The 24951-nt window shown below is 58.8% G+C and overlaps 2 protein-coding genes across 8 annotated transcripts; one reads left to right on the top strand and one right to left on the bottom strand.

The window, feature by feature from the left end:
* Positions 1–4612: 4612 nt before the first annotated feature.
* Positions 4613–12260, top strand: SLC2A6 (solute carrier family 2 member 6). 5 transcript variants are annotated; one of them, XM_081066223.1, is made up of 11 exons: positions 4643–4800; positions 5343–5505; positions 6517–6723; positions 7366–7465; positions 8135–8231; positions 8622–8769; positions 9426–9534; positions 9660–9728; positions 9927–10112; positions 10362–10507; positions 11451–12252. In XM_081066223.1, the coding sequence occupies exons 1-11, from the start codon at positions 4709–4711 to the stop codon at positions 11604–11606; spliced, it is 1473 nt and encodes a 490-aa protein (XP_080922349.1). In that variant the 5' UTR covers positions 4643–4708; the 3' UTR covers positions 11607–12252. The 5 variants fall into 5 exon arrangements, with proteins under 5 accessions (XP_080922348.1, XP_080922349.1, XP_080922347.1 ...); XM_081066221.1 differs by having other exon boundaries at positions 8020–8231; positions 8617–8769; XM_081066222.1 differs by lacking the exon at positions 9660–9728 and having other exon boundaries at positions 4613–4800; positions 8020–8231; positions 8617–8769; positions 11451–12260.
* Positions 12261–12538: 278 nt separating this feature from the next.
* On the bottom strand, positions 12539–24683 carry CACFD1 (calcium channel flower domain containing 1). 3 transcript variants are annotated; one of them, XM_081066226.1, is made up of 5 exons: positions 24511–24671; positions 20494–20566; positions 18930–19055; positions 15388–15495; positions 12539–14820 (listed from the first exon to the last, which is right to left on the bottom strand). In XM_081066226.1, exons 1-5 carry the CDS (start codon positions 24629–24631, stop codon positions 14730–14732), a joined length of 519 nt encoding a protein of 172 aa, XP_080922352.1. In that variant the 5' UTR covers positions 24632–24671; the 3' UTR covers positions 12539–14729. The 3 variants fall into 3 exon arrangements, 2 of the variants coding, with proteins under 2 accessions (XP_080922352.1, XP_080922353.1); XR_013994422.1 differs by lacking the exons at positions 12539–14820; positions 15388–15495 and adding exons at positions 18319–18436; positions 18527–18711 and having other exon boundaries at positions 24511–24683; XM_081066227.1 differs by lacking the exons at positions 12539–14820; positions 15388–15495 and adding an exon at positions 16640–18711 and having other exon boundaries at positions 24511–24683.
* Positions 24684–24951: the final 268 nt, after the last annotated feature.

The raw sequence follows: 24951 nt of genomic DNA, 5'->3' as shown, positions 1-24951 counted from the left end.
ACTCCCCACCTGCCTTTCCCAAGGCCGAGGGGCCCGTCCCTGACAGGGACAGAGAGAGTCTGTAGCTGCCCGGCCACCCCAACCTGGACGCAGGTGTGCGCTGTGACTGCAGGGTGCTAAAGGAGCGGGGAGGAGGAGTCCCCGAGCCCCCTGAGGAGCCCATTCACCCCATTTCTCTGCAGAGTCTGGCACATGGGCGGTGTCTTTTAAGTATTTGTTCAACGAGAGACAGCAGGGTCTGGAGCCTCCAGTCCAAGGTGAAGGTCTCCATGCCCCTCCCACACGCAGGAACGCGTCTTTGTCAATCAAGTCTCCTTCGAGACTCTCACAACAGATGGTGCAATTGTGACTTCCACCACCAGGTGGCGGCCAAGACCGGTCCATCCCCACTCTGACCGCCTCCCTCCCAGGCTTTTCTGGGTCCCGGGAGGAAGCAGAGAGGAGGACACACAGGCAGCGTCTGCAGCAGCGGTGACCACAGTGCCTCCCCACTTGTCGGCCCTCCCAACAATGCCCAGAAGTAGCTATTGCCATCCTCATTTGATTACTGGGGAAACCAAGGCCCAGAACGGAGAAGAGCCTGTCCACTGTCACGCAGCCCAGCATAGGCAGAGCCTGGGCTAGAACTCTCATTTCCCAACACACTTTGACTCACGAAAGCCCAGTAGTTCCCTGGTTTTATTTGTAACACCCAGGATGAGGGGACTTGAGCCTGAGTTGCCTGAGCACTTCCGTCTGTCCCAGCCTCTTAGTCCACTATCTGAGGCCCCGCTGGGCCTGGGGCTCCCACAGCGGCATTCTGCCACAGAGGCCAGGGCTCATCTGGGTAGCTGCCCTCCAGTGGGGGGTTCTGGGGGCTTCCTGCTGGGCTGCTTGAGCAGCTGGCCTCAGGGTTTGGCCCAGGGTGTGGCTGGGAGGCCAGCCCCTACATTCCACCCTCCAACCCCCACCCTCTGTGTCCCTGACTCTGTTCCCACAGTGCCACTACCGACTGTGCCAGGTCCAGCCCAGGGACACCTCTACCCCTTTCCTGGAAACCCACATTAGCATGAGCCTTGGAGGGACCTGTCCCACAGCAGCCATGCCGAGAGCAGGAAAAACAGCAGGACCAGAGCGGCAGCCAGTGTCACAGAGGGCACCAGGTCCGAGTCCTCAGGACCAGGGATGGCGTCACCTGGCACTTGGCGGGGGGCGGCGGGGGTGCCGGACAGCTGGGTGTCGGAGACCTTCTCCCCCAGGGGCCCTGGCCGGCCCATCTGTGGGAAGGAGGAGGTGAGGGAGAGGACTTCCTCTGGGAAGGGCCCAACCACCCACCCTCTGTGTCCCTCCTATCCCTCTCCCTCGGACGGGAGCCCTCCAGACAGCAGGAGCAAGGGGCCACGAGGTGACCGTGGGCAGTGACTCCCCAAGCCTCCGTTTTCTCCTCTAAAATGGGACGATGAAGGCAAGGATAAGGACCAGCTGAGAGGTGCCTGCTCCACTGGCATTCCCTCCCACCTCCTTACCTCTGCCCTTGGAGACCTTTACCCTTATCAGGGGGTCCGGAATGCAGCTCCGCCAGTTTCCGGGGCACTTGGAAGCCGGCAAACTTGTCTGGAGGGACCTTGGTGAAATTGTAGGAGGAGCTGTGTCAAGGCTGCCCTCTGCTCACACGGCAGCCCAGGGGGTGGGCACCAGGTTACATCCATCTTCAGATGAGAAAAGGGAGGCTCAGAAAAAGGACTGTCTCAGAGGAGCAGCCTTCCCAAGAAGCCCCTGAGGTTGGCAGAGGAGGCAGCCCGAGCACTCATCCTCAGGCTCATCCTCCTGTAGGGCAGAGTCTGGACCAGGTCAATCATTAGGCTCCGATGCCCTGACTCCGCCAGTGATGGGGAGAATGCCAGAGTCAGGCTGGTCCCTGCCCAGCTCCTCCCTAACAGTTCTGCAGGATGTGTACCTTCCAGCCATGGGGACTCCAGCGTCGGGAAGGGGCCTGTCCCAGAGCTGCCACGTTCCCCAGGGATAAGCAAGCCTGAGTGGATCAACTAAGGGCCCTGTCTTAGAACGGCACCCTCCACCTCCCCCAGGGAGGGGCTGGAGCCGGAAGGGGTAGGGAGGTGAAGGACCCAGCCCCTTTGTGGGTGTGTCCAGGGCAGAGAGGGGAACCAGTTCTCCCAGGCCAAGCAGAGCCATGTATCCCCACTCCCACACCAGCACTTCTCTGCTCCCTCCTAGCGAGACTTCCTGCAGGGGGGCCGGGAGAGGCTAAAGAAGTGGGGGGGGGGCTCTCAGTTCCAGTTGACAAGGGCTTCTTGGCACCCTCCTGTCTGTGTGCCCGTGGGTTCCCAGGCCCAGGATGGGTGGGGAGAGGAGAGGAGCATTCTGTGCACCCTGCCCCAGCCAGAGGCCAGGTCCAGGGCGGCCCTTCTGGGGCAGACCCAGGTGAGAGTGGTCAGGAGAGGAGGAACCAGCCCACCAGTAGGAGGGTTAAAAGAGGCCTGAGGACCACAGAAACGACCCAAGCTGAAGGGGATTATCCTTTAAGGACAAAGATGTTTGTTGCTTTGCTAATTTTCAGAGCAAACATTTGAAGCAGCCTTAATGCCCATGACAGAAGATTCGTGAACAAATCCAGGTCCATCCACTCCAGAACTTTCCAGAACCATTAAGACAGCGCTATGGACAGTGTCATACCACCTTTATGCTTTCAGCCCAAACTGGAAATAACCTAATTGCCCATCAAAGAGTGGTTGGACACTTTGGTGCACACACACACAACAATGAAAAGGGGACAATCCACTGAAAAAACACACGGATGACTCTTGTGGATGTGCTGAGTGAAAGAAGCCAGACAAAAGGGCACTTAACATGTGGTCCTCTTTCCATTAGACTAAGGACAAATCTAATCACAGTCACGGAAAGATGAGCAGTAGTTTCCTGGGAATGGGGGAGGGGTGCCTGAAGGGGCACAAAGGAACCTTCGAGGAGGAAGGGATGTTCTATACCTTGGTGGGGGGAGGGGTCTGGATTATAAAGCTAGCAACACACTTAAAATGCGCTCGTTACTGTCTGTACATTACAACTTAATAAACTCTACTTAAAAAGAAAACAAATGCTTTGAAAAAAAGAGGAGAGGATGAGTCAGAAACAAGAGTATGTATGATTCCATTTGTCTGAGGTTCAAGAGCAGGGAAAGGCTAATCCACAGTGACAGAAACCACTGGTGGGACTCCGGAGGCCGGGTGTGACTGGGGAGGGATAGTCGGACCTCCTAGGGCGATGAGACCCTTCCGATTCTTGACAGGGACAATGATTGCAGGGTTGCACCCCAACCTTTGTGCACTGACCTGCACATTTAAGATGTGTCAGATGTCAAGGTTTAAAATGTAATTATGAGGCCTGTGCAATATTACCAATAAGAGACATCACTTATTGGGCGTGCCTGAATCCAAAGCTTATCTCCGCGATGGCAAGAAAATGCTTAAAATACAATGTAAAACGGTCACACAACTGTATACACACACAATGAGCAAAAATTGTAACACACACCCGTGGGGGAAAGACTAAAATGCCAGCGGGGTGAGGCTCTCAGGAGAAAGAGGTCCCGGTTTTCTCTATTGTTTTACTGTAATTGTACTTTGATGATAATAAAAGGGAATTATAATAACTTTTTAAAAATACTTTACTATTATAATAGCGAAAATCTGGAAACAACCCAAATATTCAACAACAAAGGATCAATTTAAAAACGTCTGTGGCACACCCAGTCCGAATAGGGTGTGATCCAGCCCTCTCTCTCTGAAAAAAAGGCCAAAGGGAGAGCTGAAACCAGTAACTGTGTTATTTTTTTTGAGGATGGTTTTCCAGGGAATTTTCAGTTTCTGCTCTTCTTATTTTTAAATTTCAGTTTATTACCTGGATGCTTCACAACGAGGCCAAGTTATTTCTGCAAACAGAAAACACCAGAAACGGGTAAAATACAAGTCTGATCCACCGGAACCGGCACCCCCTCATCCCCCTGCCCTCACCCAACACACTCTCCTGCTGTCCTGGAAGCTCATCAGCCTGACTTCTCCGCGTCGCAAGAAGGGAGGGACCGGGACGCCTTGTGCCTGGAAAGGAGTCGAACGCAAGGCGGAGCTCCCGGGCCTCCTTTAAAGGGAGACACTGTGTGTCTTGGCGAGTCACTGAGTTCGCTGTGTGACCTTGGCGAGTCATTTCGCCTCTCTGGGCTTCAGTTTCTTGCTGCCTGTCGGAGCGGGGCCCGAGGGCAGGACGCAGGCTGCGCCCCGTGCCGATACCAGGCTCGGACCCCGACGTGGACAAGAACGAGTCGGCAGGTGCTCGGCCTCCAGGCCTCACGTGACTGTCAAGGCCCTTCCCTCGGATGCGGGTTCCTATTCTCAGGACGACCCTGGGGCACCCGGGGCGCACAGAGCGCGGGCGGCGCCGGGGGAATGTCCGGCGGCCCCGCCCAGGCGCTGCGCCCAGCACCTGGCACCCGAGCCCGCGCCCTGGGAAAGCCCGGCGGCGCTCAGCATCCCAGCTCCGCACCGCCCGCGGCCTTCCCATTGGCCGACGCGGGGTCTGCAGGGCCGCCCCGCAGCCAATCGCGGCTGGGGGGCGGAGCTGCGGGCTCCGCCGGATGCTCTAAGGCGCTGCGCCCCGGCGGCTGGCGACCCCAGCTGCCCCGGCCCCTCGGCGGCGCCCTAGACAGCAGAGGCCGGCCATGCAGGAGCCACTGCTGGGAGCCGAGGGCCCGGACTATGACACCTTCCCGGAGAGGCTGTCCCCGTCGCCGGGAGAGAGGACGCGGGTCGGGTGAGAGTCGCTGGGCATCGGGGCTGGGGGTGCGGGCTTGGGCCTCCTCCAACCATCGGTGAGTGGCCACCAATGGGCCATCTGGCCACCAATGGGCCATCTGGCCCCCTCCTGCCCCAGACACGCTAGTCCTGTTTAAGGAGCTGGATGTGTCCCCCGCCCTCATCGTTCTCCAGTACTGGGCCCAACCCCCAACTGGCACAGATAGGGAGACTGAGGCCCAGACAGGGGGAAGGGCTTGCCTAATATCACAGAACAAGGCTGGGGTGGCAAAGCTGGGAGTAGAAACCAAGCCTCTTCTGGAGAAAAGCTCCCTGCACCCATGTCTCTCAACCGTGATGATGGACTGTGGGGACTGCCCTCATGCCCTGGGGTTTTCCCAAGGGAGCTGGCACTCAGACCCTGGGGAGGTGCCAGTCTGGCCCTCCACCCAGCCCTCCCCAGCGCTGCCCTCTTGGTGGACAGCTATTGTACTCAGGACAGGCTGCAGATTCGTGAGGAGAGATTCAAAGACCCCCAATCTTTCTGCCCCCGCCCCCCAGAGCCCCGCAGAACAGGAGGGTGTTCCTGGCTACCTTTGCTGCTGTGCTGGGCAATTTCAGCTTCGGCTATGCCCTGGTCTACACGTCCCCCGTCATCCCGGCCCTGGAGCACTCCTTGGATCCAAACCTGAGTCTGACCAAAACCCAGGCATCCTGGTTCGGGGTAAGGGCCATGCTGAGCTGGGAGGGGCAGGGCAGGGGAGCAGGGACACACGGAGTTTTGTCCCCGGCTAGGGATGTCCCCCAAAAGCTCAGCCTTGGTGCCCCTTCCTGGGCCCTGGTCTACCCCCACACACATACTCCAGGCTGGAGTGGGGGAGGGACGTGAGGCCAGATGATGGCTCTGAAATAAAAGGAGGAAGTGAAAGCCAATGGAGAGGGCCTAGGAAGGAACAGGGGGGTGGTGTCCCTTAAAGTCTCCACCCGGTGGGGTTGAGGGTTCCCCAGACCCCCATACCTGGAGCAGAGCAGACACCTCCCTGGATGATGGGGGTCTGGGGCATCAGGTACCCATGGAAAGAGGCACTGGCTGGAGCAAGGAGAGTCCAGAACAGATTGTGGGCATATGGAAAGGAAAAGTACAGGACTCGAGAGTCACAAGATTCTAAAACTATGATGTCAGTATCCTCAATTTACAATGACAACATATTAGCCAAGATTTATAGTACCCACTGAGTACTGAGCACTTGGTATGTGCCAGGTGTGTGCCGGGCACCTCACCTGAGAGCTGACTGACTCCAGGGCCAACACTATGAGGTGGGTGCCACCACTCTCCCCGTAATACAGCTGAAGAAATTGAGGCTCAGACTGGCTAAGCACCGTGCCCAAGTCACTGACTGGATCCTACTCATGACACTTTCCTGGGAATCCAAGATCCCCAAACCTTAAAATCCCAGGGGCTTTAAATCACAGAACCCTGTCTGCTATATTATATTAGACATTTAAATGTCAGTCTGGAGAGAAACGCTGTGGACACATGGCCCCACCTCCTCCCCAGAGAAGGACTTCCTGTTGTGGCACCCCTAACAAATGGTTGTGCACATGCTGCTTGTACACCACTGGAGATGGGAGGCTCACTACCATTGGGTGTCTGAGTCCCAAATCCCTCTAGGATCTGATGCGGGTGGGGGGTGCTGGGTACCCAGACATGTCTGCCCTGTACTCTTCTCCACAGTCGGTGTTCACCTTGGGAGCAGCGGCCGGAGGCCTCAGTGCCATGGTCCTCAATGATCTCCTGGGCCGGAAGCTCAGCATCATGTTTTCAGCTGTCCCCTCGGCAGCTGGCTACGCACTCATGGCAGGTGCCCGTGGTCTGTGGATGCTGCTGCTGGGAAGGACGCTGACAGGCTTCGCTGGGGGGCTCACGGCTGCCTGCATACCAGTAAGGCCAGGAGTGCCCACCCCACGGCCCCCTCACAGCCTCAGCAGTGTGCTGACCACCATTAGGAAAGGCCCCCTGGCCTCCATGTCCACCGGCCAACGGGGACATGTTTGCCCGGGAGATTCAGCTCACCCCCACCAGGGCAGCTAATATTGGGGAAGTCTGTCCCCATCTCCTCAGACGCCCCCCACTCAGGACTCCCCAAACTTCCTACCCCATTTCCTGACAGTCAGACACATTGCTCAATTGGAGAAAATCTGCATTGAGCAACAGAAAGGGAAGTCCCTGCCCTGCCCTGTCCCTGGGACCCCTCATCTCACCCACCACTGCCGACACGCCCAGTCACGGGCTGAGGCGAGCCCAACGGGGTGAAGACAGCTGGGAGGAGCAGAGGCCAGACTCGGGGTGCCCTTGGGCCTCCCAGTTCCCAGCTTCGAGCTACCCATTTCAGAGCTGAGTGCTTCTGCCCACTTTACAGTCAGGGAAACTGAGGCCCAAGGGAGGTCATGAGGTGAGTCATGATCAGGACAGGCACCCCACCAGAAGTCCCCACTTCCCAAGGGTCACCAGGCCACCTCTGCCATCTTGCCCAGGCCCCTGTGTTCTCACCAAAGGCCCGGGGTGGGCTGATGTGTCTTGCAGGTGTATGTGTCCGAGATTGCTCTCCCAGGCGTTCGTGGGGCTCTGGGGGCCACACCGCAGCTCATGGCAGTGTTCGGATCACTGTCTCTCTATGCCCTCGGTAAGACCAATGTCGACACAAGCACTTCCTAGGTGCAGGCTGGGGGTGACAGGGTGCTGCTGAGCAGTCATGTTGGGAAGGGAAGGAGCATGCCCCCCCCAAAGGAGCCCTGCGCTGGGGGCCAGAAGACCTGGCTTCCCAGCTGTCCTCAGCCACCACCCTGCTGTGTGCCTCCAGGCAATTCCCTGCTCCAAGCTGGTCACCAGGCCCTACCTACCTGGACAATGACGGCTTCTCCTGGGCCGGCAGTCTTCAAACTGTCTTTTGACAGCAGAATGCTTCTGTCAAATAATCTTGGGTGGGAATTCCACACAGAAGAGATCAGAGCGTAGCGGGTTGGTGGGGGAAGTCCAGGGTCTTGCATGCTCAGGGGCTAGGCAGTCCCTATGGCCTGGTCTAGACCACAGAGACCTGGGACAATCAGGGTAGACTTCCCGCAGGAGGTGGCTCGGGACTAGCCCTTGGGGACAGGTGAAGTTGCCCAGAGGCCCCCAGTGTGAGGGGTCTCCATGTCCAGCCTGGACCCTAGCTCCTTACTCCCTCTACACCCCCAGGCCTCCTGCTGCCGTGGCGCTGGCTGGCTGTCGCCGGGGAGGGGCCTGTGGTCATCATGATCCTGCTGCTCACCTTTATGCCCAACTCACCACGCTTCCTACTCTCGAGGGGCAGGGACGAGGAGGCACTGCAGGCACTGGCCTGGCTGCGCGGGGCCAACGCTGACATCCGCTGGGAGTTCCAGCAGATCCAGGACAACGTCCAGAGACAGGTGCGGGAGGTTTGGGTGCCCAGCCCCGCACACCAGCCTCTGGTGCCCACAGCTGTGTGTGGCCACGGCCAGTCACCAGGCCTTTCTGAGCCTCAGTTGCTTTTCCTGGAAAATGGGATGCCAATAGTTCCTACCTCCAGACAACATGGCACTTGACCCAGAGCACATGCTTCGTGCCCTGGGTGCTGGGGGACCCGGAGATACTGACAAGCAGGAGTGTGCCTTGGCCCACCCACTGATCCAGGAGCATGGGGTTCAGGTGGGGGTCCCCTGGCCTGCAGGAGGGGAGAAGGGAGTCTCTGCCCAACCCCATGAAGTCCACAGCAGGGTGGCACCTGCTGGAGGGGCTGGCCCAGCCACCTCAGCGGTGGCCTCGTGTCTCCAGAGCAGCCGCATGTCGTGGGCCGAGGCCCGGGACCCCCACATATACCGACCCATCACCATCGCCTTGCTGATGCGCTTCCTACAGCAACTGACAGGCATCACGCCCATCCTGGTCTACCTGCAGCCCATCTTCAATAGCACCGCGGTCCTGCTGGTGAGAGCCCAGCCCCCACGCCCCGGCTCTAGGCCCCCCGCGTCCCTCAGAGGCCGGCCCTTACTTAGCACCTGCTCTGTGCTGCATAGCGGGTGTATGTGCAGGCGGAGACCACCCGGGGCCTGTCCCTGATCCTGTGCCACGCACCTGTTCTCAGAGTAACATTTGCAAGTAAAGCTTCCATGTTTTCAAATTAAATGTACAGGATTACAAAGAAAACCAGTTTAATAAACATGCAGACCCCGCGGGGGCCATGGACCCCAGAGTCAGAGCAGCCACCACGCACTAGGGAGAGTCACTTCCCCTCCAAACCTCAGCTTCCTCCTGCAGAATGGAGATAATAGAGACATCGTTTCGTTGGCCTGTCCTGGGCTCAGGGAGATGAGATGTGAAGATCAGTAACAGCAAGCTCCACCAGTTATTGTCGCGCCTATATTCTGTACGGGCCCTGGGCTCGGGGGTGGGCATTGCAGTTGTGCCCCTGCCCAAAAGGCCCTTAACTAGGCCCCAGAGAAAGTGCCTGGCACATAGTAGGTGCTTGGTGGCTCAGTGCTCCAAGGAGCTGGGACCTGAGCGTCCTGCAAAGCCGTGGGAGGATGCGTGGGCCGGGAGCGGCAGGCCAGTATCCCTCAGCCCTGGTGCCTTCTTCCCTGCAGCAACCTGAGGATGACGCAGCCATCGTGGGGGCCGTGAGGCTGTTGTCGGTGCTGATTGCTGCTGTCACCATGGACCGGGCCGGCCGCAAGGTGCTGCTGTTTGTCTCAGGTGAGCTCCACCGTTTCCTGCACATAGTAAGGCCTCACTCCAACAGCTGCTACGTGTTGTGCCGTGTCGCTGGGAGCCCCAGGGGGCTTGGGTCAGACCTGCCCTGGTGGCCCCTGCCTCCCCAGGGCCTGGCATGACCAGCTGTTCCAGAAAGGCCGGCTTGTGTGAGCGAACAAACCAACTGACACAGCACAGTGAGTATGACAGAAGCCTGAATGTGGCTGGAGTGGGAGCCCGCTGCTCTACAGGAAGTGTCCACTCACAGACGGGCTGTGGTGGTGGCCTGGGTGACAGCTGGGCCGCACGGGGTACAGGGCGCTGAGGAGCTCTGTGGAGGGAACTTCCAGCTCAAAGGGCCCTGGCCCCCCCGAGGGCCACCTGTCTGTCCACAGCAGCCATCATGTTTGCTGCGAACCTGACACTGGGGCTGTATGTCCACTTTGGTCCAAAGCCTCTGACCCCCAACAGCACCATGGGCCTGCAGAGTGTGGCCTTGGGGGGCACAGAGCAGCCCCTGGCTACACCTTCCAACTACGTCACACTGGTGCCCCTGCTGGCGACCATGCTCTTCATCATGGGTAGGTATGGCCGGAGGGAAACCCTAGGGCTCCCACCAGAGTGCTGGCTGCATGGGGGGGGGGCGCTCCTGGCCAGCGAGGGAGGTTCTGTCTGGTGGGTGAGGTGCGGGGGATTTGGCTGTCATGCGTGGGCACTGCTCTCCTGGGTTGGCTGGGATGGTTGGGGAGGGGTCTCAGCAGCTTAAGGGAGGCAGAAGAGGCTGTGCCAGCCACGGCGGGGACTGAGCCCACCCCTCCCCCTCTGGGCAGGCTATGCCATGGGCTGGGGGCCCATCACCTGGCTCCTCATGTCTGAGATCCTGCCCTTGCGCGCCCGTGGTGTGGCCTCGGGGCTCTGTGTGCTGGTCAGCTGGCTCACGGCCTTCGCCCTCACCAAGTCCTTCCTGCTGGTCGTGGTGAGTGCTGGTGACCCCGGGGCCCTACAGCTGCTGCCAGGGGCAGTGCTAAGGGCTTCTCCATCATGTCCTCTCAGCCTCACCGTGGTCCTCTGACAGATTAGCATGCCCGCTTTACACGGAGGCCAACACAGCCAAACCCCTTTATTACAACAAACAGAGAGCTGGGGAACTGTTCTGGGAAGTCAGCTGACCTAGCAGGCCAGGGAACCACACCCCGTCAGCGGTCCCCCCCCCAGGTGGCTGGGCTTCTGTCTGGGCGGGCAGTTAGGGTCTCAGCAGTGTATCCTGCTGGCCAGCTCACATGCGGCGTCTCACACACACACACACCACACCACCACTGCCCCCTTCCCCCCGTCCCAGCAGGCCCTGAAATCAGCCAGAACCTCTGAATCCCAGCTCCTGGGAGAATCTGATGGGGCAGCTCTGGCCGTGCCCACCCAGGTGCAGTCTAGGGTCAGGCAGGGGAGGGAGACCCCAGAATGGGTAAGTCAGCTGGGTGGGGAGGGTGTGCACAGCCCCAGCAGGGAGACACGGACGGTCATGGGGCAGGAAGGATGTGGCAGGTGGTCCAGAATGGGAGCGTGCTCCTAGGCAGGGACACAGAGAGCTGAAATGGAAAAGATGAGCACTGGGGTGGGGAGAGGTGGGTGCCTGAGCCGGGGCCAGGGCAGGGGGGAGCCCAGGCCAGAGTAGGCTCCAGCTGAGTGGAGCCCTCGGGCAGGAGGGAAATCCTAGGGCTCCCACCAGAGGGCTGGCTGCGACTTCCAGGGCCTCGAGCGCCACGCTAAGGCTCTTGGATTTTGTGCTGGAGGCAGTGGGGAGTCCCAGGAGGTCTCTGAGCAGGTGGAGGCCCCCAAGGGGCCCAGGAAGCTTGTGCTGGGGCGGGAGGGCCCTTGGTTCCCCCGTGTGACCAGCACCCCACCCTCCCCGCCGCCCCCAGAACGCCTTCGGCCTCCAGGTGCCTTTCTTCTTCTTTGCCGCCATCTGCTTGCTGAACCTGGTATTCACTGGCTGCTGCGTGCCCGAGACAAAGGGCCGGTCACTGGAGCAGATTGAGTCCTTCTTCCGCACCGGGAGGATGGCCTTCCTTCACTAAGTCAGGGACACGCCTGGGCGGGGCCAAAGCACGGGGCAGCCAGGCCTGTGTGGGCCACTAACCGGCACCCTGAGTGCAGGAGGCAGCAACCTGCCGTCAGCCAGGCACAGGAGGACCGGCCAGAAGCACGATGGGCCCCCCAGAGCGTGCTTTCTGGCACTGGACAGGCAGCACCGCTGTCCATCTGCGGCCCCACTGGTGCCGCACACACACTGGCCAAGACAAAACCCGCGGCGAGAAGCCAGCCTTGGGCCAAAAGGGAGCACACAGCCCAAGGTCTGGGGACCGTGGGCCTTGTTCCTACAGCACGGAGGACGCCCCCCACAGAGGGCTGTGATGAGGACCAAGGGCTGGTGGCTGCGGAGTGGCTCCCCACAGGAACAGCGCCGTGCCAGGCTGGTCTATGGGAAGACAAATCTGCACCTCTGAGGGCTGGCGGGTGCCACAGGGAACGTTCTGGACTCCCATGGGCCAGCGCACAGGACCCGGCACAGACACTAACACCTCCTGCACCAGCCTGACCTCTGTGAACAGGGGCCACAGTGCTTCTGTTTGCACACCGTGTTCACCCTGTTTATTAAAATAAACTGGCTGCGACCCTGCACAGGAAGGAATCCTGGTGGGGGCGCTCCCCAGCAGCCAGGCTAGACCCCGATTTTCAGCCACGGTTGCCAAGGCGTGCTGCCCCAGGAGCGGCCCCCTTATTGCCACCCGACTGTCCACTGTGAGGGGCGCCGGGCCGTGGGCTCCCCTGCCCCGGGCTCCAGCTCCTCCCAGCTGTGGGGCCTCGGGCAAGTCTGAGCAGAGCTAGCAGCGCTGGCCCTCAGTGAAGTGGCCGTCATTCCCAAGGCCATGCCCCTGCTCAGCAGTGTGGGATGGGGGCGTCCCTTCCACTTATTTAGGGTACCAGAGAGGAGGTCCCAGGCAGCTCGTGTGGGCGAGCATACAAACTGCCGCCAGGCTTTATTGCTCACAGGTGAAGCTCAACACCGAGAGTAAACGAGGATGCTTAGAAGACAGAGTCCATACACACGGAGGCAGGAGTGGCCCTGGTGGCCCTGTGGCCTGGCCTCCTCAGCCATCTAGACATGTTCCTTTCCAGGCGGGACGCCCACTGGAGTCAGGATTACCGGCTCCAGGACCACTGCTGCTAGACTCACGGGGAACCTTGGGCAAGTGACCTGCCCACTCTGGCCTGTGACAGAGGGGTTGGAGGGCCCGCCCACCTCTGTGTCCGCCTCTGCAGCCCGCCCAGCTCCCACCCAGTTTCCTCACTGGGAGAGCCACAACCTTCCTTGATACACACAGCCAACCCCTCCTCCTGCAGCAAGAGCACCCCCATCGGTGACGCCCCGTGGCAGGGGCCGGAGGGCCGGGCAGTCCCCCTTCCTGGGTAAAAACAGGTCAGGGGGGTGGTAGAGCCCTCAGTCCTCCTGGGAGGTAGACAGGTCTTTATTCACGGCACACGTGGGAGAAGACAGGCACGCACACGCACACACCCCACCAGCCTGGAGAAGCCTCGAGCCCACAGCCCTTTGAACCCAGCATGGCCTGAGGAAGGTGGCCCCACAGGACCCCTGAAGGCACGTGTCCCACCATGCCAGCCACAGTGTGATGTCCCTGCCACCCTGGGGCTCAGCCTGGTCAGGCTCCCCGGAAAGCTGCTGTGGGGACTCTGTAGATGGGAAGCCCATTGACATGTCCCTGGTCAGTACCTGCTGCTCCCAGCCTCAAGTGGGGATGAAAGGTCCCTCTGGGGAGCCAAGACCCAGGCACAGCTCTGGGCCGGGCTTCAGCATAGTGAGACGGGACCCTGAGCTCTGGGAGCTGGGAACAGGCCCAGCCAGAGGGCCTGGGCGGAGGAAGAGCAGGAGCACGGCCCACATGGAGCTTTTACCACACCAGCCCAGTGCTGCCAGGCTCACCAGGCCCCATCAGACATGCCCAATGACAATCAGAGCAGCCAGTGGGCTGAGGCCATGGGGCAGAAGCAAGGGACAGGCATGGAGGGAGCCTTGGGGGCAATAAGGGCACATGTCCCAGGAGGCATGCTCCCAGGAGGGCACCAGCTCGCCACACTCCATGCCCCATCCCCCCAGCCCTTGCTCTCTGACAGCCTGACACACTGGGCAGTCCCTGCTCAGCTCTTAAAAGGCAGGAAGTTCCCTGAGGGCAGGCCCGCAGGAATACTGACGTGGTCAAGCTCAGCCCCCACGTACACGGCTTGGGGCCACTGCTCACGGGGCAGGACCACAGAGGTGGGCTGTGGCCCCACTGGCAGGGGAGAGCCTGCTCTCCCCACTTCCTTAGCACCAGGGCCTGTGCAGAGGGAGGAATGGGAAGAACCTGGGGGCCCGGGCCAGGCCTGTAGGAAGTATTCTGAAATGGATTGTCCCAGGTTCCAGGGAACTGGTGGAGGGAGCAGTCCCCACTCAGCTGTCTGACTGCTGCCAAGGCTGCTGTTCCAGGTACTCAAGGAGCATCTTGGGAGCACTACGGGCTCCCATGGAGGACAGAGTGGCTGGGGGGGCCATAGGTAGCAGCAGACAGCCCTCAGGACACTGTCCTGATGACAGGAGGACAGAGGCAGGCCCAGGTGGCTCAGCCTACAGGAGGCTCTCCTGCCTGGAGAGCCGATGTCCCACCTAGAGACAGGACCGATGTCTCCAGGGGAAGCTCCTCCCAGGCTTTCAGCAAGCCCCGACGATTCTGCCAGCTGTGGAAGTCTGGAAATCCACCCGAGACCTGCTTACGGCCAAGCCAGGCGGCTGTGGGGCCAGGCGAGCTGCGAGCAGAGCTGCTGCCGGCTCAACTCCACCTCAAGTCCCGCGGCCCGGGTCACCGCCGAGGCTCGTTCTGCCCATGCACTTGCTGATGCCAAGGCCTTCAGAGCCCTCGCCCCTGCACCTCAGCACCCGCCCAGGCCAGGAGATGCCAATCTGGAGAGAGGGGCAGACAGGAGGACTGCAGGTCTGGGGCGAGGTGGAGAGAAGCTGATGGGGGCCAGGCACAGGCTCCTCCCCAGGCTGTTCCTCAGGGGCAATGTCTCCAGCCCCGTCCCTGCTGGCCAGGCTCACGCAGAAGCAGAGGGGCGAGGGTCTGGGGCGCGTCACCGGACCCGCGTCACAGCTCCCCCTCCAGGGTCTCCGCCAGCTTCTCCTCATCCGCCTGCTGCTTTTGCTGTTGGATCCTGGCGTAGGAGATGGCATCGCCTCTGCAGAGAGAGCAGGCGGCGTCACGCCAGGGACAGACCCGGCACACAGCCCCCCAGCTGCTCCCTGGTTCCTGGCCAGTGGCCCAAGCATGACCTGCAGGGAGGGCCTCTGGGGCTGCTGGTTTCCACACAGGCCCTATTGCTACGCTGGCAAAGACATGTCTTGTCACCTCTAAGAGGGGCACAGGCTGCCTGGGATGCTGGGTTGGGAAAGAGTCAGAGCCTCAGTCCAGGCTCCGAGAGAGACGGGAGCAAGTGACTGCAATGTCAGGTGCGGGCACCAGGTAGGGAGAGGCTCTCACGAGCCAAGTCTGCCACCCCCGCCCTGGGCTGTGGCAAGGCACGACTGGGCCCCCAGGAAGGTTCATGAATTCTCCTGCTCTCATTCCCTAGAGCTGAACACGTTAAAGAGACTGAGGAGTCACTGACAACCTCTGTGCCTCAGTTTCCACAACTGGATAACAAGGGCCACACTCAGACCTTCCTCACTGAGGAAGACCTTCCTCACTGAGACTCAGGAGGCAGGAAGTAAAGACCCCTCCCCGGGGCTGGGCCCGGCAGACGTACTTTTTGCCCAGAGCAGAGAGTCCGTACAGCACTCCAGTGGCAAAGGCAATGGCGTTGCCCAGCAGTGTGGTCAGCGTCAGGCTGATGATGATGGGAACGACGGCCATCCTGGAGGAGAAGCAGAGGTCAAGGGGGCACGCCCACCCTGTGGCCACCATGCCACTTCCAGGCTTCCTGGACTCAGCCCAGCCCCCTTCCCAGACAGCCAGGTACAGGAAGGATCCCCAGAAATCAGCTGGGGCAGATTCACAGCCAGGCTTCAGGAAATCCTCAAACACCCATGAACTTGTCTGCCAAATTCTGTGCATTTTCCTGGGGAGAGGACCCCAAGTTTTCATCAGATTTTTGAAAAGGTCTGGGATCCAAAAAGGATTAAACAGCACTGAAACGGTCCAACCTCCTCACTGTTCGTAAAACAGGCAGACCAGAAAATCTAGTGTCGGTTCAGGCCCTTACGAGCTTGGTGACTGTGGGCAAGTGAGTTCACTTCTCTGAGGCTCAGTCTCTGTATGGAATGGGGATCAAACCTGAGGTTTTGAGATTGAACGAGGAAAGGCTTGTGAACTGCTCAACACAAAGCCTGGAACAGCAAAAGCACGACATAAATGTTAGCTCTTGTTAGCACAGAAAACCAGCCAAATCTCAACAAGAAAGATCCCAAAGATTAAACTGCATCGGACGCTGGGTCTCAGGGCAAAGTTCCTGGCAGGAGCAGGAGTGACTGGCTGTGCGCGTCCCCACTACAGCATGGCGCCACCTGGCGGCAGGTGTGCACTCTGGCTGCAGTGACGACGGGCTGACCCTTGATCCTGGGATTTCCAGGCCGGTGGCAGCGATTGAAGTTAACTCGGCCAGGAAAACGCCAGCAAATACCGGTGACCTGAGGACCAGCACTCTTGTCCTGCCACTTCCTGGATGAGGCCGCCCATACGCCCGACATACGTCCCCACTGGCCTTTCCCTGCCACACACCCCGCCCTGTACAGAGAAGACAGTCGCCTGCAGCCAGCCGACGGCTGGATGGGGAGGAGAATGGGGCCTGACCAACTAAATGCTACCAGAATTTCCATTCTGGCTGGACATGTGATCATGAGGTTTTACTGTACAGTTGACCCTTGAACAACACAGGTTTGAACTGCACAGGTCTACTTACACGTGGATTTTTTTCAAGAAATACGTACAGCACTATGAATGTATTTACATTTCATTTTCTTCCTTATGGTTTCTAATAACAGTTTCTTTTCTCTGGCTTACTTTTTTGTAAGAATACAGTATATAATGCATGTAACGTACAAAATATGTATTAATTGACTGTTTATGTCACCAGTAAGGCTTTCTTCCGGTCACCGAGTAGGCCAGTAGTAGTTAAGTTTTCAGGGAGTCAAAAGTTATACACAGGCTTTTGACTGCATGGGGGTCAGTGCCCTAAACCCCCATGTTGTTCAAGGGTCAACTGTAGTTATAAAATTTTTAAGTGATGAAAGAATAATAGAAATTACAAAGGAAAAGAAAGACCACAGGGGGTAAAAAAAAATCTGTTAAAACAGAAAGGCAAACAACAGGCTGGAAAAATACTTTCAGGAAATGTAACACAGGATTAAGAAATCTTTAATACAGAAACACACAGAACTTACTAAGTGAAACATTAAGATGCCAATAGATAAAAAGTAAACTAGACCATTTTCAAAAAAGAAAATGCAATCAGTAGAAAACATGGGAAAATATTTCACCTCTTAGGTAACAGACACAAATGTGAAAATGGTACACAGCACTGGAAGGGAGGATGGGAAGAAATCAGATAACCTCCTGGGAAAGTAATTTAGTGAAGCACTGAAATCTTTTAAACGATCGTAATCTTTGACTTAATAATTCCACACCTAGACATCACGTATTTTGCTGTGTATTAAGCGTTCTTTTTTGCTCAAATTTGTGAGGCAAAAATAAGGATGTGCATTACACGTGGGTAGTACTAATTCCGTATCTATGTAAATGTTTTTAAATTCTTTTATTTATGCTTATGAATTATAAGTATAACTCTAGAAATCAATAAAGATATCTGTATGCAAAACAATACCCTGGAATACTATAGTTTTGTTGAAATTACGACAAACTTGCAACAACAAAGAGTTCTTGGCCTTCTATGAGGCGTAAATATCGTAAATTTGTTACCGGTACATAAAATGTCTTGTACCTTGTGTATGTTCTTATGTTTTGTCATTATTTATTACAAAAAATTTCTTGTGCCGTATTAAAAAACAGATGCTAAAATTCCTTTATAATACAAAAAACAAGTACCTAAATGTAAACGGATAAAAATTTGAATTAAAACATTAAAATGAAAGATTTTTTTTTCCCCCTGAAAGTTTGGGTCAAAAACGTGGGTGCACATTATACACGGCAAAATACGGTATATCCTAAGGACATCATCATAAACAGCAAGTTTTAGCACAGATGTTCGTCACAGCTTGCCTGAGACCACCATGTACAAATTCAGAAAAGCATCCTATATCCAGTTAAATAAATATCCCTATCATTAGAAACAACCTTACGAAGTCTTTGTGGTAATACTGAAAACGTTTGTATCATGATGCTCTATGAAAAAAAAAGCAGCATACAAACTTACTTATAATGGCTATAACCATGTCAGAAACAGATTTTTTTTTAATGCCTGAAGACACAGAGAAAGGACACATACCAAATATTTACAAGTAATGGTGCTTTGGGTAACAGTTTTCTATTTTCCAAATTATTTGTAATGAATACTAACTGCAGTTAGTATTTAAAAATTACATTTAAAAACGTAAAGATCAAGGGAAAGGACAGGATGGTGTGTGTGTGTCCCCATGGTTTAGAATTGGGGGAAAGGGCTCTAGGACAGGACACTCGTCTTGTGTTCTGTCCAAATGGCTGGGCCCCCAGGAAGGGGAGAAACCTTTGAAATAAGACCCCCCATGTTTACTTCTAAAGATAATATGCATAATAGCAACTATTGCTGCTGCTACCGGAGCTGTTGAGGGCCTCCTCAGCACCAGGCACTGTTCTAGAAGCTTCTGTGTATGAAACACATCCTAGAATTAGTTCAATCTCATGACTCATATTGAATGTGTTGTTGGAAACAGGAATATAAGAGATAGGCGTACTTGGAAGGTAATACTTTCTGTTCTGCAGCTTGCTCTTCCCTTCCTGTCAGGAAGCCTAGATTGACCACACTCTGGAAAGGCTGTGCAGACACTCGTCCCACGAACGTACCAGAACGTGTTCAACAACTCCCGACGGCTGGGCCAGGAGCCCAGGCGCGTCTCGTTGCTCCTCACTGTACACAGTGCTGCAAGGCGCGTGTGCCCCACGTCTGAACAGCGCACGACTGAGCTGTGGGGCCCGTCCCGTCGGCACAGCACCAAGGAGTCCCAGGCGACACCTCCACCAACCACCCCAGCCAGTGCGTCCCCTGCCCTTCAGGTCACCTAGCATGCTGGGCTTGGGAACCAAGTCTGGGCCCCCGAGGCCACAGGCCCTGTCCCGGCCCCACCCGCAGCCCCTCACCCGCAGTAGAAGACAGCCTTCTGCCAGGAGCGCAGCCTGTCCACCTTCGCCGCCACCGTGTTCGCAAATTCGATGAACTGGCAGCAGAAGGGCGCCTCGCAGAGCAACAGGATGAAGGCGTTCGTGCTGGGCAGGGGAGAGGATAGTGCCGCTGACAAGTGGGGCGACGCCACCCATGCCCCTCCACGCCTCCCGGCCCTCCCTCTCGGAGCCTCTGGGAGACATGTCACCACTCCCCGCTGCCCCCCTGCATGGCTCCCTAATGGAACTGGCGCTCCTGGCTCCTGAGGGGAGAATCGGCGTCTTGCCCTCATCCTGCTGGTCTCTGAAGGAGGAGAGAAACCCCTGTGTCACAGCGCTGCTGTCAGCACACACGGAGGGACACAGTTGTCCCTCCGTGTGGGACAGCAGGGCTGTCACAGCATCGCTGCCAGCTGGGAAAGTTGTCCCCAGCAGCGACGCATCCCCCAGGAAAGCTGGGCGCAGGTCAGTCTGTGCACTAACATAACCCAACACTCGAGAAGCCCACACTTAGGGGGGGAACTCCGTGAGCCCTTTTGTGCAGCCCCCCACGTCCAGGCTCGGAACAGCTAAGCCACGGGGCACCGAGGACGTCTGCTCGTTCTTGTGTTCTCTGTGGCTGGCTCACAGACACCGGCCCTTCCATCGCCCTCAGGCCTGGGGAAACGTTCCCTCGTTACCCTCATTTGACAGAAATGCAGGCTCAGGGTACCCCAATAGCCCACCACACCTCCCAGAGCAGGAACTCTGCACCACTAACACGGCCCCCAACCCCGAGCCTCCCCCACATGGGCCAGGCCTCCCAAGCTGACCCTCCGCAGTGCGTGGCCAACCCTTTCTCATCTAAGAGTCCAGTGCCTCTCGCCCGTCGGTCCCGTCCCTACTGCCTCTGGCAGCACAGGTCTGTGCCCCCCGACCCCTGGAAGTGCCCAGGCCTCGCTACTGGCCTGAGCCCTCTGAGGGTCGGAGCACGTGTGTCCATCTCTGCGCCCCCAGCCCAAGCCCCATGTGGGCATGGACCATGCTTGCTGCACACCCACTTCTCACATGCCTGGGGGGTCAGATGCAGCCACAGCGGCTCCCTTCCCTTCCAACAGGATCAAACTACCCGGGCAGGAGGCGGGCAGGGAACTCACCTGCGCTGTTCTAACCACCTGATCCTGTGCCAACTCTAACCTGCCCTGTCCGTGGCCGGCACTGCACACCCTCCTCTGAGCTGGACCTCCTGACCCAGCACCCGACTCCAACCCCGTCAGAAACCACCCTTCCAACTCAGTCCTCGGCTGGTCCAGGTGGCCCTGGGAGCTCCCAGAGGCGAGGCCGCTGGGGGTGGACTTGGTGTCTGCAGAGTCTGACTCAGTAGACCCTCCGGAAATGAGTGACCTCAGCCCTACACCAGCAAAGGCAGGGTGGGGACTGACCCTAATGAGGATTAGGGAACCTGAACAGAACAGGGCAGTTATAAGGAGGTGAAGGTCTGCACAGCGGCCAGAATCCACATGCCCCAAAGCCCAGCAGGCAGGAAAGGCGTGGGGCTACTCACATCATCCACACGCCAGCCGCAATGTTCAGAGGATGGATGCTGACGCAGTTGAAGAGGCCAGACACGGCGCAAGCTTGAAAGCAAGAGACACGGGCAGGGATTAGCAGAGAGGACGGCACAGAGCCTGCTGGGAAGGCCGCCTGGGGAGATGGTTTGTGAAATCACAAGAAGCCCTTCCGACACCCAGTGCTTGGTCCTTCTCACAGCACCTAGAAGTCTCCCCTTTGCCATCTGAGACAAGTGAGGCCCGTAACTGCTCCACGTCACAGGTGAGGCCACTTGCCCCAGGCCCCCAATGCCCGGCTGCAGCTGGCTCTGAGCTGGCTGGCTCTCAGAGCTTGGTGAGCCCCTCTGTGTTCTGGGGCTTGGAGGAGCCCACCTTCAGAATCCTAGTTGTGCCAATACCCACCTTGCAAGGTGGTTCCAAAGAAAGAGACACGTCTCTCAAGGGCTCCGGCCAGGGCAGGCGTCCCTTTCCCAGGACTGGCCACGTAAGAAGTCCTCTAACTTGGAAAACGTGGCTTGGATTTGGGACTGCCTCTCTCCAGAAGTTAGGACCAGGTAGACCTGGATCACAATTCCAGCTGTGACTTACACAGCAGCTGAGCAACCTTGGTTGGGTAACATCTCTTCACCTTTTAGAGCTGTTTCCTCTCCTGCACTCAGGCACTCCTCTTCTACCCCAGAAAGTGGCTGCCCGCCCCTCAGACTGCACCACTGGGGCAGAGTCTGCCACACTCGCCTCCCTCCTCTACCCACAGCCCAGATTCACCAAGAATGCAGGTCCAGGGAGCAAGCCCAGGCCACCGCTGGGGGCAGGGCAGGAAGCAGGGCCGCTGAGGCAGCAGGTAGCCACCAGCTCATTAAACTTGCAGCAGTCCAGTGTATCTGATCCCTGGCATGGCCTGGAAGTCTCCTGCTATTTTCCCGTGTAACCCTATGCAGACAGCAGACGGGGGAGGGACCCAGGTGAAGTGCGCACAAAGTGCAATGGGACGCCCTCGTCTCCTACGACAAGGTCTCCTGCCCCCAAGGCCTCCTACGACAGACGTCCTTCTGCCACTAAAAAGGTTGTACTTGTCCTGGGCAGGTCACAGACACATTCAGGCATCAAGGTTCCCCAGGGCCACAGACGCTAAGTGCCCAGGAGACAATACTGCTTCTGCCTGGAAGCTGTGCCTCTGTCACCTGCCAGCAGCCACACTTCCTGCTGCTGTCAGCATTTCGCCTCCAGCTCCGACCCTACCTGCACTGTCCTACCAATAGCCAACCTCAGGGGAGGACCAGGTGGCAACCCAGCCAGCAGTCCCTTAACAATCAAGGCTGGAGGACGTCCACTTAAGAGTTCCCAACACTCAGGCTAAGTGAGCGTGGTGTCCTGTGCAATCCCCTCTTCCCGAGCGACTGCCTCCAGAGGGTTGTCAGCGCCCAGAGTAACGGCTTCTCTGAGGTCCCCCACTGCAGAGAGTGACCTCACCCCCAACCAGAAGCACAACCCTTACGTGAACTCCGGTTTCATCTCTGAAACACCTGCGTGATTTGCATTCCACCTGCAACGTACTACAGTTGACCCTCAAACAGCGCAGGGCTTAGCAAGCCGACCCCCACGCAATCGAAAATCCGAGTATAACTTTTGACTCCCCAAAAACTTTATAGTGGTCTTTCCGTATCCGTGTGGGATTGGTTCCAGGACCCCGTGGATACCAAAATCGCACATGCTGAAGTCCTTTATACAGAACAAATGGCGTTGAACAAATGCACACAGTTGGCCCTCACTTGCAAGGATTTTCAACCAGGGATCTAAAATACTGTTTTCCATCCATGGTTGGTTGAATCCGCGGATGCGGAAACCCAGGGATACAAGAGGACCAACTGTCCATTTATTGAAAAACATCTGCATATAAATGGACCTGTGCAGTTCAAACCTGTGTTGTTCAGAAGGCAATTGTATTTGGTGTCCATATAACAATCACTGCCCCCCACCAAACCTGCAGGTGAGACGGACATTTCAGGGCGATGCCACAGGTTTCTCCTGAAGCTTCACTGTAGCCCCAACACCAAGAACTCCCGGGATGGCCCAGGTACCCCACTGAGAAGCACAGAATTGGATGGGATGCCTGGTGAACCCATCCCATCTAACTCCGAGATGGAGGGAGGGTGAGGGCCCACAGGCGAGTCGGAACCTTTCCCTTCTCCCCCACTGACCCGTCACTTACTCCCCACAGCACCCACCGGTCTGATCTGCCAGGGAAGCAGCTAACCAAGAGGATCGGATCTAAACCTCAAGCCCCCCAGGCTCTCCTACAAAGTCAAAAGCATGCCTGCTCTCAACAGCAGTGACAGGGGCCTTTTTGTGATTTGGGGAAGGGCCGTCCCACTGTCACCTCTGGATAAGGGCAAGCCCTGACAGAGTGGCACAGTCCTAACTCTGCACTCCTGAACTTCCTACCTCCACCCCCCTGGGAGGACTGTGGGACCATAAGGAGACCCCAAAAACGTGTTCCTCCTGGCAGATCTGGTCAGGGTGTGCCCTGCCTGGCCCCAGCCAGGCCTCTGTGCCCGGTGAGCACTGTTCAAATCCTGTGGGACTACCTGGAAGTTCCCTCTCTAAGACCTCGGGCTGTGCCCCTCCCCGTGTCACCACTCACAGCGCTGAGGGCAGCGGGAAGAGAGCGGATCATTCAAATACACTCACAGTTGCGTTTATGAAGACCTGCCATGTGATCTTTATCTGACTTCTGTAGCAGATGTGCCTTCCTATTTATGTTCTTGGGGAGCGAGGAAGGGGCTTGTGCTAAGAGAGCCTGACTTCCCCGGAAACCTGAGGTCAGGACGCATGTTCAGGATGGGGTCGAGGGGGCGAAGGCAAGGAAATGAAGACTGGCTGCGGCGGAGCAAAGGAACCGCACTGCCGTCCAAGGGGGCAGTGGGGCCGCGGAGGAGCGGCGCCTCCCGCCTTCACCGGCCGGGCCTCGCCTGGGCACCGCTGTCCCCGGGCACCGTCCCCGGGCACCGCTGTCCCCGGGCACCGCTGTCCCCGGGCACCGCTGTCCCCGGGCACCGTCCCCGGGCACCGTCGTCCCCGGGCACCGCTGTCCCCGGGCACCGTCCCCGGGCACCGTCGTCCCCGGGCACCGCTGTCCCGGGCACCGCTGTCCCCGGGCACCGCTGTCCCGGGCACCGCTGTCCCCGGGCACCGTCCCCGGGCACCGCTGTCCCCGGGCACCGCTGTCCCGGGCACCGCTGTCCCCGGGCACCGCTGTCCCGGGCACCGCTGTCCCCGGGCACCGCTGTCCCCGGGCACCGCTGTCCCGGGCACCGCTGTCCCCGGGCACCGCTGTCCCCGGGCACCGTCCCCGGGCACCGTCGTCCCCGGGCACCGCTGTCCCGGGCACCGCTGTCCCCGGGCACCGCTGTCCCGGGCACCGCTGTCCCCGGGCACCGCTGTCCCCGGGCACCGTCCCCGGGCACCGCTGTCCCCGGGCACCGGCTGGCCCGCGGCACCGCTGTCCCCGGGCACCGCTGTCCCCGGGCACCGCTGTCCCCGGGCACCGGCTGGCCCGCGGCAAGTCTGGCCAGACCCGCACGCACCCACTCGGAAACCACCTCCGCCCGAAGGCGAGCGCGCAGCCCCCGGCCCCGGCCCCGGCCCCGGCCCCAGCGGGGCTGCCTCCCCGCCCCCGAGCCAGCGCTCGCAGGCAGCGCCGGCGCCGTCCCCGCGCTCCGAGGGGCGCCGAGGGCAGTGCCCGAGCCGCGGCGAGCCCGCTCAGGTTCCCCCCGGAAAGCCTCCGGCGCCGCCAGCGCAGCCTGCAAAGTCGGGAGCGCAGGCCGCCGGCCGGCAACCATGGCAACCGCCAGGGCGCCCACCACGCTGCCCGCGCCACTCCTCCTCCCCGGCGGGTGCCTCGCAGCCCCCCGCGCGACCGGCCCTTCTCCGCGGGGGCGCGGGCGGGGCGGGGCGGGGCGCGCATGCGCGGCGGGCGGCGAGGCGGCCCCTCTCCCGGGCCGGGTACTCACAGAAGGCCCCCAGCACCCCCGACAGGCGACACAGCCAGCGGTACCACCACGTCATGCCCTCCTCCTGCGCGGGCGGCGCGGAGCTCACGGACGCCGCCGCCGCGCCGCCCGAGCTGCTCATGGTGCTGCTCGCCTGGCGCCGCCCACCGCCCTCACAAAGGACTCCGAGCGGCCGCGACGGCCGGCGCGCTGCCTTGTGGGAGAGGCGGGAGCTCATTAGCATAGGGGGCGGGGCCGTGGCGAGGTGTGCCGGCGGGTCTCGCGCTTGTTAGCCTAGAGGCCAGGCTCGGGGGCCCGGAGAGGTGCGCCCGGGGGCCCGTGCTTATCAGCATGGGGGGCTCTGGGGCCGTGGCGAGGCGCACCAAGCCTCCCGTTCAGTAGCCTGGGGGCGGGTTCTGCAGGCCAGGACTCCCAGGTGCACAAATCATCCCAATGGGACTC

The sequence above is a fragment of the Rhinolophus hipposideros genome (genome assembly GCF_964194185.1).
Source record: "Rhinolophus hipposideros genome assembly, chromosome: 11".
NCBI classification, from domain to species: domain Eukaryota; kingdom Metazoa; phylum Chordata; class Mammalia; order Chiroptera; family Rhinolophidae; genus Rhinolophus; species Rhinolophus hipposideros.
This window is presented reverse-complemented; position numbering and strand designations above follow the sequence as displayed.